Here is a 15,225-nt window from a genome sequence, read left to right as displayed (position 1 = left end):
AGGGGTCCTCCTCCCCGATCTTGATATGCGGGAAAGCGGGGTCCCCTCCCTCCTTTGAGGTCCCCCACCCCGAGCCCGTTCCACACACTACAGTTGCGGGAAGGGGCCCGGGGTTATAAGAGAGGGGGGGGGGGAAGACGCCACGGCTAAAGAGCACCCACTACCACCCATTGTACACTACTGTACTTACAGCCAAGAAGAACCGCTGCTGCTCTTTCGATCGATATATCGAGACCGGCGAGAGACCTTTTCGTCGAGTAACGGGGCTCGAAAGGGTCCACGTGAAGGGACGGACGGACAGGAAGAAAAGAAAACTAGTCCAAGTAGCGGTGAAAATGCATGTACATACCTGCATCTAGCTAGCTAGCTAATGTTGAAGAAGAATAGGTACGTCATGTTTCTTTTTGGTGGGCACGGCATGCGGGATACATACCTAGAATGAGAACTAGGTGATGACGATGTATGTCTCGGTAGGTCGGCGAGGTAGGTTGAGGTATATAGGTAGGTAGGTAGGTAGGTAGGTGAGGAAAATCTGAGATTGTTTGAGATTGGTATCACCACTTGGCGGGAAGTGTGTGGGGGTGTTAGCGGCAGTACCACGTTACTTTTGCGGAGAGAAGAGGATGGGAGCTCGGGAGGTGAGGTGAGGTGAGGCAAGGGAGAGAAGTGAAGTTAGAAGGACGGAGGTTTTAGTGGATTCGACTAGTAATCTGGACTGACAGTACTATAGGTTGGTCAGATCTTGGGACTAGAAGAAGGAGAGGTGGAGGTAAGCTATTAGAATAGTATCCTACTTACTTTGTATATTCATTTTCTTTCGAAACATAGCTAGAGGTACCCAAGGGAAGAGACAAACCCCGCTGCGTGTTCCCTCCCGCAACTAACTTAACACCACATATACGATCGATCGTACTACCCACCAGGCCAGCCAACCCATGTGGTCGGGTGTAGGTGTATCCCTCATCGCAACCCCACCATTATTCCAACCTCAACCGTCTTGGCAGGTACCAACCCACCCACCTGAACCCAACCTCGACCCTACTACTCTACCTTTGCTCCCATCGACACCTCTATCAATCCATTTCCACCCCTATCTTCATCTTCTGGTAGATATCTACATGAACCAAACTAATGAATAACCTTCCACTCCCTAAACCGATGACGCTCAGCCCACTCAAACACAGCCCCAAAGTCTTTGCACGTATGCTGATATCCCCACCCCGTGCTCCCACTCTCGTCGGGGTACGTGATCCATTCGAGAGTGGTGTCGGCATTGCACATGATGCCCTGCCGGAGGTAGTCCCAGCAGTGTGTCAGATGAGGGGTGTTGACTTCGTCCAAGTTGCCGGATTTGGCGGCAAAGTAGCCGGCGCGGGTCATGTACTTTTTGTGTGTCAGTAGTTGTTGGGAGGATAGGGAGGACAGAAAAGCTCACGAGACAGTGTAGTTGATGAAAAACAGAAATCATGGCGTGTTGTTGCTTGTTGGTTTTATTTAGCCGCGGGAGGTCTGGTAATGCTTCGGATGTCTCGTTGGGGAGGAGGATGAAGCCTTTGCCTTCTGTTTGTTTGGTATTATTCGCTTGTTAGTTATACAACGTTCTTCGGACGAGGACGTTTCAAAATAGGAGACTGAGAGATGAGGATAATGACATACTAGGAATCATGGCAGTCCAAGCCTGATCCACCTCCTCACTGGGTTCCGCTCCATAAATCGTCTGGAACCGAAAGATCTCGGTTCGGAAATCCACTTGGGGCTCCCAGGGTGGTTGTTCGGGGTATTGGCGTGGTGGTTGTTCTGCGGTTGTTGAAGATACCGGCACTGTTGTTGTCATGGGCCGTAGAGTAACAGCCACCAAGGCTGCTAGCAATAGGACGTTGGACAAGGCAAGGAAAAAGGTGGTACATGGAAGACTCAGGATTGCGAATCTGCCTCTTCTCGTAGTCGCTCGCTGCCCTAGAGTGCGTGGAGGGTTGGATTCGAGCAGGTTTTCCTTTTCTTCCATGTCGTCGTCGACCATGCGGGATCCGGAAGCGGAAGACCGGACGGTGGTGCTGCTTTGGTCGTCTCTGTAGTGGTCCATGATGTTGTCTGAAGCGTGGTAGTCGTCGTTATGTCTGTTGGACCTCCTAGGTCAGCTCGTCTCTTAGAAACTCGGGAGAAAGTTCAGTGGAAATCGCCTAGGTAACCATGAAAGTCAGCAATGGCTTGGTGGTTAAGGCCCCTACGGCCTCCATCCCTCGAGGCAATTCCAGCGGCAACCGATGACCGTGGTAGGACTTTGGATCCGGGGCGCGCGCAGTACCGTCTCGCTTGAGGCCCATCTGGCGCCCAGTCTGCCGCCGTCGCCCGCCCGACGGTCCACGTTCAAGGCCGGGCATCCCCATCTTTGGCGCATTCAGCGCTCGCGTCTCGTTTTGGCGCCACCTCCGAGCTTCGCGCCAAATCCGCGGCGAGGTTCCGTCCTGACCATCTGTGTTCTCTCGACTTTGGGGATTATCGCCATTGCGAAGACGAAACCATTGAGATTAATGTACCGCTATTGAGGAATTGGGTGTCGTGTCTGCCTCCGCAAGCAAAAGAACTGAAGCGGGCAGAAGCAAGGACGGGACCCGCAATCAGACACAGGTACGCCCGGGCCCCACTTTTCGGATGCTCCAAGTCGCTGTAAGTGTTAGTCCATGCCCCTAGAACATGGGTGTACAGGGGTCTTGTCACTAACAGACTCAGCAACAGGTTGCATTATTGTGAACTGTCAGCTTTCTGGGTGTCCAATTCAGCACCTCCAGGAAGGAACATGCATGGCTCGACGACAGCGTTCATGATGTTTTTCTCCGTGCTATTAACCCTGGCATCAGTCATAGCGGCACATAATGAGGTCGTTACCGATGACGCATGCCTACAGATAGCCCGTTCATATGAAATTTGGACCAAGAGTGGCGGTACGTGGAAGCAAATCATGCCCATCACTTTGTTCATCCACGAAGCTGACCCCTTGTTGCCTAGGCCATGGAGACTTCTCCAACATCCCAGGACAAACGGCATATGACTGTCTGATGTCCATGCCCTTTGACTCTGAGCGCGCAGTCAAGTTTTTGGATGAGTACCTGAAATATCTCCAGTTCCAGTCGACTCTAGATAGTCTCAAACGTGAGTGACTCTATGAGAAGCGAGTGTTGAATGAAATAAATGACATGTTCATAGATCCGCCATCCGGCTACAAGACACCCTCCATAGATCTTCTCAAAGGTTTCGACAAGATTCGACAAAAAGCTGAGAAAAGTATCTACAAAAGTCAATACGAATTCGACAACGACATCAAGTCCCTCATCCACCGAGCAAACGAAGGCCATTTAGAAATCAATCTCTGCTCCCAGCAAATCTTCCACTTCCAACGCAGCCCGCCTCTGGTATCCATCTCATCAGACGGCCTCGAGTTACCCAAAATCTACACATGGAACGACGCCAAGTTGTTGTATTCCGGAGTTCCAAACACACAAGTATCCCACCTAGTCGCAATCAACTCCATCGACGCCGCTTACTTCCTCCAAGCCCACCTCGCCCTCACCTTCCAATATCACGACCCCGACGCCCGCTACAACCACCTCTTTCCCTCCCCGACCAACCAATACACCGGTCTTTTTACCGGAGGCGGCTGGCAAAGCTACCAAGGTCTCTGGCCAGGATCCGCCCACTACCTCCTCAAATTCCACAACGGCACCACAATCCAAATAAACACAACCGTCACCTGGCCCGCCACCAACGGACCCATGAACTACACCGACGGACAAACGCTATTCCAAGCCGCTTGTCTACCAGACTACGCTCCCTCTCTTTCAAGCTTCTCCCACTCACCCATTGCACCACCCTCTCCACATTTTAACGATAATAACAACAACCCCCTACCAAGCACAGAGGGAATCTACCCCACCCCTATCATCCGCACCCACCAGAACTCGTTAAGAGGGTACTACCTCAACGACGACACCGCAATCTTACAAATCCCTACATTCCAACACACAGCCGGCATCACCTTTTCGCAAACAGCACAAGACTTCCTCACCCTTGCCGCTAACCGGGACAACAAAACCAAGTTGATTTTAGATCTAAGCGGCAATCCCGGAGGGGATGTGATTCCCGGCTTGAATATCTTCAGTATCTTGTTTCCGGATCTCAAAATCCGTACGGCTACGCGGTTTCGGGCGACTGAGATAGTGAACCTTGTGGGTAAGGTGTTTAGTGAGGTTTATGATACCACTAGGGGAAGAGTTACAAATTTGAAAGAGGAGGAGGAGGAGGAGGAGGTGCCGATTGATCCACCTTTTATGGCGAGCGTGGCTGTTAGACCGGATCAGAAGACTAGGTTTGCGGGGTGGGAAGAGATTTTTGGGCCGGACGAAGTAGAAGGAGGGGGAGGGAATATGTCGAGATTACTTGCGCATTTTGATTTTGAGCTGGCTTCGACGGAGACGGATCCGGTGTTTGGGTATGGGCCTTTTAGGGAGATGGGTAAAGGGGGAAGAAAGAGGCCGTTTAAAGCGGAGGATATCGTTGTTGTAAGTCTTCCTTTTTTTTCTTCTTTCCCCTGGAGATGTAGGATTCCTAAGCAGGTAAAGTAACGTAACTGACTGACCAGAAAGATAACAAACGGCGAATGCGCATCCACCTGCGCCCTCCTCATCTCCCTCCTCCGTCGCCAAGGCAAAGTCCGCACCCTCGTCTTTGGCGGCCGTCCCCGACATGCACCCATGCAAGCCGTGGGAGGCGTCAAAGGCGGACAGTATTGGTCTCTCAAAACCATTTACCGTCATGTTTCGCGGGCTGTGGAGTTGGCTATGGGTACCTCTACTTCTACTACTATCCTCACTGAAGAGGAGTTGCAAAGACTGAAGGAGTTGGCGCCTGCTGATCCTGATCCCAGAGCTGCTGTGGGCACCGGTGGGTTCCCGCTGAGGATGGGCTGGAAAGGAGAGGGAGGGGTGAATTTTAGGGATCTGTATTACCTTGATGACGACGGAGATGAAGAGAACAGTGAGGTGGTAAAGGTGAAGGGGAAAAGTATAGGGACGGTTCCGGCGCAGTTTATTTACGAACCAGCCGAGTGTCGGCGGTTCTTTACGGTGGAAATGATGTTTAGGCCGGCCAGGATGTGGGAGGTGGCGAGGGAGGTCATGTTTGGGAGTGGTGAGTGTGTTAAAGGTTCGGAAACTAGCTCTAGGAGTGGAGGGGAGGGGAAGAGGCCAAGTAGGTAGGTAGGTAGGTAGGTATCTCTAGTGCCCTGTATGGATGTAAATGATCTAGCTTCTTGCCTTTTCGCCTTTTCCGTCGCTTTCATATCTGATTTTATTTATCTCTGTCTAATTATCTGGGCTTGGGTGGGTATACTCAAGTCAAAATCATAGTTGCTGAGATCTTGATCACGACTTCAGGTACATGAAATTGATAAAGAATTGCACATTGCTTAAATGAACACTTTGTATTTCCTACTTTCCTTTCTTAGGTTTGTTCCTTCTTTCCTCCCCTCTCCCATCCCAAGCCCCCCTCCCATTGATCCCACTAGATACACTCACGCAGCAAACCCCATATGCCCTCCCACCCACTCCCTAATCCGTTCAAAATCCTTACACTTCTTTCTAATATTAAAATCACTCTTAATCCCACCCTTTCTGCTTTCATCTTTCAGAAACACCACGGGCGTCACATCCGCCGTGCACATGATCGCCTTGCGAATCGTCTCAATGCAGTGATCAATGTGTCCCCTTACCACTTCTTCGGGAGCCCGAAAGGCCGTCACGTTGCTGTAGTCGTAGGCGTCGCGGTACGTGTATTGCCGGACGAGATTGAGGCAGTGTAGTTGGTGGAAGACGTCTAGGAAGCCTAGTACTTCTTCTTCTTTACTGCTGTCGCCGGTATTTGAGGAAGAGGAAGAGGAGAAGGAAGAGAGGTATTTAGGGGAGACGTGGACGTAGGCGCTGGGAGGGGTTTTGTTGAGGAGGGGGAGTTTGGATTCGGGAAAGTGGATCGTTGGCACTTTTTGTTATTCGTCATTAGCATTTGTTTGATCAGTTGAAAAGATTAGGGGTGTACTCACTACGCCACAACTTCAGCCAGGCCTCTTCTACTTCCGGCGTGGGGTGGCCCCGGTAAGGGGAGGGCTGCATGAGGTGGTTCTGGTCGGTGAATTCTACATATTGTAGATCGTCGGTTTCTAGGTAGGGTGCTGGTTTGGATGTTAGTATCATCGTTGTATGAGAGAAGGAACAAAGTAGGTAGGTATGTGCTTACAATACGGCGACAACTGTCTCGCACACGCCAAGTCCGTTGGAAGTTTCCGTGAAACCACAAATGCGTATACAGCGAGTAGTATAATGATTACGGCTTGGGTGATGACAACGGCCGGATGTGATAGTATCGAACGGTGTCGTTTTGGAAAACCCGCTGACCAGAGAGAGCTTGGGGAGTTGGATCGGGTCGGCGTGCCGTTTTCGGATTCGTTAATGGGGTCATACTTCACCTCCTCATGGTCCCTGTTTACCGTAAAAGACTTTTTGAAGATGTTCATCTCTGCAACATTTGTCTACCGAAACTGAAGCTGAGGGAGGGAAAGCCGAAAAGGTTGGTGATGTAGGGCGACGTTGCTTGCAATCGATTTATCGTGCTATTGATAGGCTGGCTTGCTATCATAGGCAGAATGGAATGGTAATATTGAAGACCGACTACTCAACTACCCATCGTTGATGGACAATCGTATGTATCTAGCGCTGGCGGCGTGGTCGTTGCGCCAAATTTCCCCTTTGGTAGAACATGCGCTTCGCACCAGCAAGCCACTTAGTCAGACCTTGTACTCAGCACACGCATTCGACATCTTGTCTCCAAAGCTGGGTCTTGAAGGTCCTCGTGCGGAAATTCATTCGAGGAACATCGTTTACATGCAGAAAACTGCAGCAAGAGATATGACACAGCAGTTTGTGAGATCCTGACACCTGAGCACTTGCCCTAACCCTCATTATCCCCTTCTTGCGCCGAGCCTGATAACAACTCCAAACTCAAACCATGGATGATCCAGACGTTGGCAGCAGCTCTCTGCATGCAGAGAATCTTGAGGAGGAGGAGGAGGAGGAGGAGGAGGATGACTTGGTAATCGCTCCATCCGAACTTGGATCAGAGTCCGATGCCTTCATCAAAGAAAATAACCGAAGGTCATCCTCTCCTACCTCCCCTCTAGAGACGGACCATGGTCGAGAGGACGCCGAGGTTGGACATCTTCCAAGCGAAGATGACGAGGGGATCGATCCTCGACTCAGGAACTATCCCATTCCCCTCGTAGCCAAGACAGTCGACCTACACAACGATGAAACGTAAGTTATCTCCCATCAGTCTCATCTCGCAACCAAACCAAACATTAACAAACCACCTCAGCGAACCCCTCCTAACCATCCGCTTCTGGATCCTCTCCACCCTCTGGGTCATCATCGGCTGCTCCGTCTCCTCCGTCTACTACTTCAAGCCCTACTCCGTTCGTCTCTCCGGCTACGTCGTGCAACTACTCTCGTGGGGGATGGGCGCACTCATGGCGCGTTACTTCCCACAGAAGCAATATACTCTCACGTTACCTATTCTTCATAAAGAAATTGCATTCAACCTCAACCCCGGCCCCTGGAACCCCAAAGAACACGCCCTCGTCATCGTCGCCTACTGGGGCAGCACCTACACCGCCTACGGCCTCGGCCCGCTCTCCGCCATGGAGCTCTACTACGACAAGCGCATGAGCGGGCCGTGGGCTGTTTTGTTTCTCATGACCACGCAGCTGATGGGGTACGGCTTTGCGGGCTTATACCGGGACGTCTTGGTTCGGCCGCCGGGCATGTACTACCCTGGCGTGCTCCCGAACGTGACGCTGTTCAACGCCATGCATCGACACCCGTCCGTGACCAAGAAGTCACTGGGGTTTTTCGGGGTGGTGGCGACGGTGGCGTTTGTGTACCAGTGGTTGCCGGGGTTCGTGATGCCTTTGTTGGCTTCGCTGCCGGTGGTTTGTTGGATGGGATTGGGAAAGAAGGCGGCTTTTGTGTTGGGGAGCGGAACGTATGGGTTTGGACTGCTGGACTTTTCGCTGGATTGGAATTATGCTTCGTTTTTGACCCCGCTTTATACGCCTTTGTGGGCGACGGTGAATCGGTTTGTGGGAGCCGCCGTGGTGATTTGGGTTGTGTATCCCTTGGCCTATTTCTTGAATGTCAATGGGGCTCAGCAGTTTGCGCCGATGAGCTCGGGGACGTGGGATGCCGAGGGGAATCGGTACAATATCTCGCGCATCTTGACGCCGACGTATGAGCTGAACCGGACCGCGCTGGAGGAGTATTCTCCGCCGTATTGGTCGTTCAGTTACGCCATGCACTTCTTTTGGGGGTTCGCTGCGTCGACGGCCGTGTTGACGTATGCTGTCATGTTTCATGGGCGTCAATCTTGGGAGACCCTTCGAAGCTCGCTGCAAACCATCAGCAATCCCTTTGCAAAGAAGAAGAAGAATGTTCAACAACACCGGGCCGAGTTTGACGACCCCTACCTCAAGCTTACCGCCCACCTCCCCCGCGTGCCGCACTGGTGGTATCTCGCCCTCCTCTTTTTCTGCTTGGTGATTGCCATTGCCCAGCTCTCGGGCGGGGACATGCAGCTCCCCTGGTGGGGTCTCCTCCTCATCACGGCCATCTCCGCCCTCTTCACGTTCCCCAGTGGCATTCTCTTTGGCTTTACCAACGTGCAAATCGGCATGGACTACCTCTCCGAGCTGCTGGCCGGGTTCCTGTTCCCCGGCAAGCCCATCGCCGTGCTCACGTGCACTGTGTACGGCCGGCAGATCCTCGAGCAGTGCCTCAACCTGGTCAGCGACATCAAGTTCGGTTTCTACATGAAGATCCCCGAGCGCGAGCTGTTTGTGGCGCAGGTATACGGGACGTTGTTGGGCCCGTTTGTCAACTGGGCTTGTATGCGGCTGATCATCGACACGCAGGGGCCGAAGCTGACGGGCGAGGTGGTGTCGGGGACGACGTGGAACGCTTTGAAGACCAAGAACTTCTTTTCGCTCTCGGTGATTTGGGGCGTGCTGGGTCCGCAGGTGTTCTTTGGGGGCGCGTCGCCGTATCGGTGGGTGTACTGGGGATTTGTCGTGGGACCGCTGGCGGTGATGCTGCTGTGGCTTGTACAACACAGACTGGCGAGGCCCAAGTGGGGGAAGGTCGCGAGCGTGGTCAATCCGGTGGTGATGCTGAACGGGGCAACGCTGTTTCCCATCTATCCGACGACGAACCTGACGACATCGGCGCTGGTGGCGGTGGTGTTTATGGGATACGTGTACAGATACCACCCGGTGTGGTTCCGCAAGTACAATTATCTGCTCGGGGCTGGGTTGGACTGTGGCGCGCAACTGGTGCAGATGGCCATGATCTTGGTGGTGGACTTGCCCAATGTGACCATGCCGCACTGGTGGGGGAATGATGCCGTCGCGGTCGACAAGTGTTATCCTATTTGACTGTGGAATTGGTGGTTGTAGGAGGAAGAAAAATGAATAAATCGAATTCATGAAAGTACGTGGGAAAACGCTCGGGCCTCCTGTGTCAATCTTACATACACAGTACAGTTAAGGTACCTCTATGTATCTCCTCCAACACACATGCATGGCCGGCCTCACGATTCTTGGGTCGAAGTCAGTGGCACACAGTTATGATACATGAGCGGGTACACCCAAGTCCGTATCCTTTTCTGTTCTCCCCTCTCAGCTATCATCAAGGAATTTCCAATGTGTTGGATGCAATGCGCTAGAGAGATACACACACTGGTCAGCACACATCTGCCCTATATATCTCAGACTGGACAGAATTGCTAACATACCTCCATGATAGAACTGATGGCACCGGGCATCCATCATCTTGATGCCCTTGCTCAGCGCATAGATGATCTTGCGGGAGCAATAAAGGCAATGCAAATCATGCGAAGCCTGGTACTTGGTATAAATCACCGAAAAGTTACCCGCCTGCAAATCCGGCACTGCCTCCGGTGGAACTTGCATGGTGGTGTTGCTGTCCCAATACCAAGTCCAGTCCGTCATCATGTCTCCAAAGTTGTCCTTGTACTCCTCAACAACTTCTGGAAAGGCGCACGCTCTGGGAATCCAGGCTGGCATCTGTTGCTCAAATACACAGCCTCTGGCTCGAGCTTCCTCCGGTGAAGTCCCGCATTCCTTCACTTCGCCTTTATGGCTCGGTGGGGTGTCCTCAGTATGGCTGTATCCATGATGTGTGGATGGAGAATGGGAGGACTGGTGTTGTCTTGTGGGGGAGACATGGCAGATGGAGTGACGAGTCAAAACATGAGTCACAAGTGCTGTTCCCACGACTGCTCCCAGCAGCAGCAGCAATGTCCGCAGCCAGAAACGTCGCTTTGTCGAGGGCGTTTCATCACCAGTCTCGTATTCGCACCGCTTGAGGCTCTGTTTGTTGAGCTGTGCTTGTTCATCATCTTCGCTGTCTTCGTCCAGCCGGCCAGGGTCATGCAGTAGCTCTGGCATCTTCAAGGTTGCCATCAAGTTGCTACACCACCGTCGAACGCCGCCCGTTGCCATGGTCTAGGTCTAAAGAGAGGCGTCAGTGATGGCCGGCAGGTTTTCGGTGGAGCGCTTACTGGGAGATATATGAACACGATGACTGTTGGATTTGTACAGGTCTACAACGACTACCTCTACGGTGTTTTCGTGTCCCCTTTTTAGGTGAGTTCATTTCAAAAAAAAAATCAGGGTACGGTTGGTTGCAATATCACTGGCTTGTCCTTGCGCTTTGCCAGCAACCTAAGGCTAGGTCTGTTTGGCGTTAGCTGAATGGTTCTCATCTCTTCTTCCGCTGTTGCGCTTCGTATTTGGCGCCAGTTTAGCAGACACGTTACGGACATCCGTCCTATCAACGCCCATCTCCCGCTCCAGTATCGTACTGTTTTGTACGGACGACAAAGCAGTTCCTTGAGCGGCGCCTCTTGAATAAGCATTTTGGGTATGATTCAAGCTGATATTGTCTACTATTATATAGTGTGCACGATTCGCGTTACACGCCTGCGTACGCCACCAAGAAAAAGACAGATCGTATCCCTCCTGTACCTGCTACAATTACAACCTACAACATCTTGGGAGAAAACAACAAGGTGCTACACAACACCATTCTACCTTGCACGCCTTCCTTCTCCTTCTCATCTTCAAATCACAAACCATTTCTATCCAGGCCAACACAATGGTCACCCCAGAAATGGACTCCGAGGAAGAATCCAAAATCACCACCCTCATCACCTGCTTCCCCCACGATCATTCCTTAAGAACGCTTGTTCAAATCCCCCGCTTCCGCCAACGCCTCTCTATCCTCTCACAATGGTCCATTCCACCCGGCAGCCGCGTCCTGGACATTGGCTGCGGCCAAGGCGACTCCTCCCTCGTTCTGGCCATGGAACTCGGTCCAACCTGCCACGTCACCGGCATCGACACCGCGCCGCCCGACTACGGCACGCCGTTGAACATCTCCGAGTCCCAGGAAAAGATTCTGCAATCTGCTCTCGGTGACCGTCTCTCCTTTCATAACCAAGTCGACGCCGCCACCTTTTTCAATTCTACCTCTACCTCTACCGCTGGTGATAAAGAGTTCGACGCCGCCACAGCCTGCCACTCCCTCTTCTACTTCCCCTCTTCCGCCTCCGTCGTCTCGCTTTTTCAGGAACTGGCAGCCGCCAACATTCGTAAGGTCTACGTAGCCGAGTACGACAGCAAGCAAACTTCCTTCCCTGGCACCCAAACGCCGCACATCCTCGCTGCGAAAGCACAGGCTTTGTATTTCGCTTACAAGTCCGAAGCGGACTCACGTCGCAATAATCCCCTCAATAACAAGGAACAGCAGCAGCAGCAGCAGCAGGCCTCCTCCTCTAAGAAAGAAGAGATGCCGCTGAATGTCCGCGCTGCGCCCGACGTCGAGGCCATCATCAAGGCGGCACAAGCGGCGGGGTTCAAGGTAGCTAGGGAAGGCAAGTTCACGCCCAAGGAGGAGTATCTGGAGGGACACTTTGAGACGAGGTGTGTGCGGGGAGGGAAGTTTGAAGAGAGAGTGAAAAAGGAGGGGTTCGCCAAGGAGAGAGAAGAGGAGATTTTGGGGGTGGTTGAGGAGGTGAACAGGGCGTATGAGGAGATGGAGAGGGGTGGGGTGGACAAGGTGAGGTGTATGGATGTTTGGTGGGCGGTGTTTGCGTTGGAGTAGGAGTACTGTGAGGTAGCTTCTGTTGGTGTTGGGTGGAGGTATATTGGGATGTATGTGAATTTTGGGTTTTGAGTATTGCCAATGAAATTTGATGTTTTTTCCTACCTAGCCACTGCGTGAGTAGATACCTGGGTCATATCAATTGTTTGAATGTGATTACCGAATCTTTTGTCCATCTGGAGATCCTTCTACCTGCAGACAAAGCTGTTATCGATACCCTACATTGTACCTCTACTTTCCTTATCAGCCGCATGAAGGTCGTGAGGCGCAACTGGCGCAAGCTAACGAACCGCATTCCATTCACCCATTATGGTAGAACGTATCACATTCTACGGCGCCGGGGGGTGAGTGCCCCTGGGTATTCCAAAAATTGTAAGACAAATTCCCATTACCTTACCAGCCTTTGCTCCTTAACTTTGTGTACCTCATACAACCCCATTTTTCACAACATCTTTCCTAACATCCTCACTACACCCATCATGGGACGCTCTGGCCCCAGCAACTCAAAGTCTTCCATATCTCCGACTTTGCCGTCATACAAATCCGAAGAAGAACATGAAGAAGAAGATGTCGGTCTTCTAAGCGCCACTTCTAATCATCTTCAACACATCGCCAGCCGAAGGCTTCTTGGAAGGTCGGGTTGGCCACGATGGTACAGACTTCTCGTCCTTACGGTCCTAGCCCTCACTAGTCTCTTCCTTGGCGTGGTTGCAATTGCGGGTATTGTTGTTTACACTCGCGGTTCAGGAGATGGAGAATCTCCAAATACCGATTCCGGGAAGAAGGTATTCAGTCTCGCTGGTGAATTGAATGGGTTGGTGCCTGAGTGTGAGTTGTAACCTCCATTTGGACCTTTCATGATAAAGTAGATGTGCTGACCCTTTTGGTCTTACCATCTATCCATGACACAGTCGAGGTCAAGCCTGTCATCTTCGGGAAAGACCCGCTGGCTACTTCGGACCATAAAACAGAAGCATCGGCAAATGCCACCGAAGAGGACTGGCGGTCTTATAAACCTGGTACGCAATGTCTCCCGTCCTCTCTCTTCCAAGTCCTTCTTGCGATGCTCTTCTCCAAAACTGCTGATAGCTAACACGGTTCAACAACCCACAGTTGGCCAGGGCTTCATAGCCGTCGACGACCCATCCCAATACACCCTTCCACAACCCATCGACTTCCAAGACCAAACCGTCTACTCCATCAGCGTGTTTCATCAACTTCACTGCCTTGTAAGCCTCTCCCCTTTCATCCTCCCACTCTCATCCCGTGCCACTCCCAAACAAAAACACACCTACGTACTAACACACCCACCCCATCTATCAGTACACTATAATGCAAGCCTACAACTCCCTTTCAGAACCCAACCATGACCACAACCCCCCTTCTGCCGCTTCCCAAGGACATACACGCAGAGACAACGGCCATCACAATCCTTCCCATTCCCAGGGACACACCAACCATAACCACATAGACCACTGCTTCCGCTACCTCCGCCAGTCCATCGTCTGCTGCGGCGACACGGCGCTGGAAGGACAGGATCTGAATCACCCGGAGTTATCGGCGACGGATGGGACGGGGGCGGTGCATTTGTGTAAGGATTATAGGGCTTTGAAGGGGTGGGCGGAGGAGAGGAGGCTTACAGAGGCGGTTTGAGGGGTTGGTGCAGTTGAAGCTTGGTGGAAGTGGGAGTTGGGGAAGGGATTGAGAGGGTGGAAAGGGAGGAGGATGGAGCCTGTCTTTTTGGGGGGAATTTACTGGTACGATAGGGATTTATCAACGATACCTCTACGTAACATCACCTCTGTCATTTCGAGACTGTTCTAGTGAATCAATGTTCTTTCCTTTATGCTGGTTATTACCTCCAAAATGGTCCTCCAATCGCTCCAACCAGGCAGACCCTGTGTCCAATGATTCTTGTTGTCCGGGTCCTAAGCTAAAAGACCTCCATCCCAGTCCTATGTCACCCCGTTCATCATTTATCAAACTCATGCAAGTCCGCTAGGTTGCTGATTGATATACGTCAGTTATGTTCGCCATCGTTCGTCCATTGTCTGGAAGCCAAGAAAACTGAAAGAAGAAGAAGGAGAAAACCACATACTCTAGTGACCAAATAAAGTAAGTCATTACGTCAGATCATCAGCTATGTACTCAAGAAAGAAAAAAGTCCAAGGATATCACGTACACTACAAGGGCATACACAAATAGAATATCAGCTGTCACGGTTCGAAAGAGTCCAGAAGGGGGATTAATTGGCAGGTAGTCAGACACCCAGACACCAGACTTACAGCACTATCTTGCAGCTCCTGGGGAACAAGTCCCTGGACACAAACAAAGCGAATCTCTTCAGTTCTCACTTTGTCTATTGATGATAACGACAGTGTTGGACAATGACATACATCGGCTGGGATGGGCAGCGGCATTGGTATAGCGGCAGCGGCCGCGAAGGGCAGCAACAAGACTGCGGAAACGAGGGCGGCGAGGTTCTTCATCATTTTCCTTTGGTCTCTTGGGTCGATGTCGACGTACGATAAGGATGTGTTAGGTTCTGCAGAACGAGTGAATGACTAACAGGCTGTGAGGTTCCGGAATACACAAAATGGAAGCCGGGCTCTCCAGCGGAGGACCGGTTCGGATGACGTCCGCTGGTGAAAATTGCTAGGCGCATCCCCGCTCTTAGGGGAGCGGGCGTCCAAATGCAGCCAATGGCATAACACAAATTTGGCGCAAAGGGAAGGAGGCGCCTTGGGACCCACTGGTATTGAGCGCGGGATCCACTTTTGTCCCTACTGGACAGGCCCTAAGCTCAGCGAGTTGAGCGCTGCAACGCGCTGTAGTGCGCTATTCAGGACGTTTTAGCAGTTCTAGAGGCTGTGCTGAACTTTTGACAGCGTCGAGCTCTTCGCTCCGACCACCTCCCAGAAAGAGCAGACGACAACGGAAGTGA

General features: G+C 51.9%; 6 protein-coding genes across 6 annotated transcripts; 3 read left to right on the top strand and 3 right to left on the bottom strand.

Annotated features, from left to right (window-relative positions):
• Positions 1-764: 764 nt before the first annotated feature.
• On the bottom strand, positions 765-1,779 carry NEUTE1DRAFT_117945 (uncharacterized protein; the record flags this gene model as incomplete). The annotated part of the gene is made up of 3 exons (XM_009855350.1): positions 765-1,383; positions 1,436-1,560; positions 1,657-1,779. 3 exons carry the CDS (start codon positions 1,664-1,666, stop codon positions 1,129-1,131), a joined length of 390 nt encoding a protein of 129 aa, XP_009853652.1.
• Positions 1,780-2,797: 1,018 nt separating this feature from the next.
• Positions 2,798-9,557, top strand: NEUTE1DRAFT_67901 (uncharacterized protein; the record flags this gene model as incomplete). Its single annotated transcript, XM_009855349.1, has 8 exons — positions 2,798-2,942; positions 3,007-3,150; positions 3,205-4,556; positions 4,641-5,244; positions 6,112-6,193; positions 6,712-6,797; positions 7,067-7,358; positions 7,420-9,557. The coding sequence occupies 8 exons, from the start codon at positions 2,798-2,800 to the stop codon at positions 9,527-9,529; spliced, it is 4,815 nt and encodes a 1,604-aa protein (XP_009853651.1).
• NEUTE1DRAFT_117944 (uncharacterized protein) lies at positions 9,540-10,748 on the bottom strand (the record flags this gene model as incomplete). Its single annotated transcript, XM_009855348.1, has 3 exons — positions 9,540-9,815; positions 9,889-10,627; positions 10,678-10,748. 2 exons carry the CDS (start codon positions 10,616-10,618, stop codon positions 9,685-9,687), a joined length of 861 nt encoding a protein of 286 aa, XP_009853650.1.
• Positions 10,749-11,122: 374 nt separating this feature from the next.
• On the top strand, positions 11,123-12,454 carry NEUTE1DRAFT_117943 (uncharacterized protein; the record flags this gene model as incomplete). Its single annotated transcript, XM_009855347.1, has 1 exon — positions 11,123-12,454. One exon carries the CDS (start codon positions 11,274-11,276, stop codon positions 12,279-12,281), a length of 1,008 nt encoding a protein of 335 aa, XP_009853649.1.
• A 276-nt stretch (positions 12,455-12,730) lies between these two features.
• Positions 12,731-14,077, top strand: NEUTE1DRAFT_148280 (uncharacterized protein; the record flags this gene model as incomplete). The annotated part of the gene is made up of 4 exons (XM_009855346.1): positions 12,731-13,109; positions 13,193-13,300; positions 13,395-13,510; positions 13,605-14,077. The coding sequence occupies 4 exons, from the start codon at positions 12,761-12,763 to the stop codon at positions 13,932-13,934; spliced, it is 903 nt and encodes a 300-aa protein (XP_009853648.1).
• NEUTE1DRAFT_117941 (uncharacterized protein) lies at positions 14,050-14,859 on the bottom strand (the record flags this gene model as incomplete). The annotated part of the gene is made up of 3 exons (XM_009855345.1): positions 14,050-14,289; positions 14,567-14,599; positions 14,678-14,859. The coding sequence occupies one exon, from the start codon at positions 14,268-14,270 to the stop codon at positions 14,067-14,069; it is 204 nt and encodes a 67-aa protein (XP_009853647.1).
• Between the last annotated feature and the right edge of the window lie 366 nt (positions 14,860-15,225).

Source organism: Neurospora tetrasperma (assembly GCF_000213175.1).
Source record: "Neurospora tetrasperma FGSC 2508 unplaced genomic scaffold NEUTE1scaffold_5, whole genome shotgun sequence".
Classification (NCBI taxonomy): Eukaryota; Fungi; Ascomycota; class Sordariomycetes; order Sordariales; family Sordariaceae; genus Neurospora; species Neurospora tetrasperma.
This window is presented reverse-complemented; position numbering and strand designations above follow the sequence as displayed.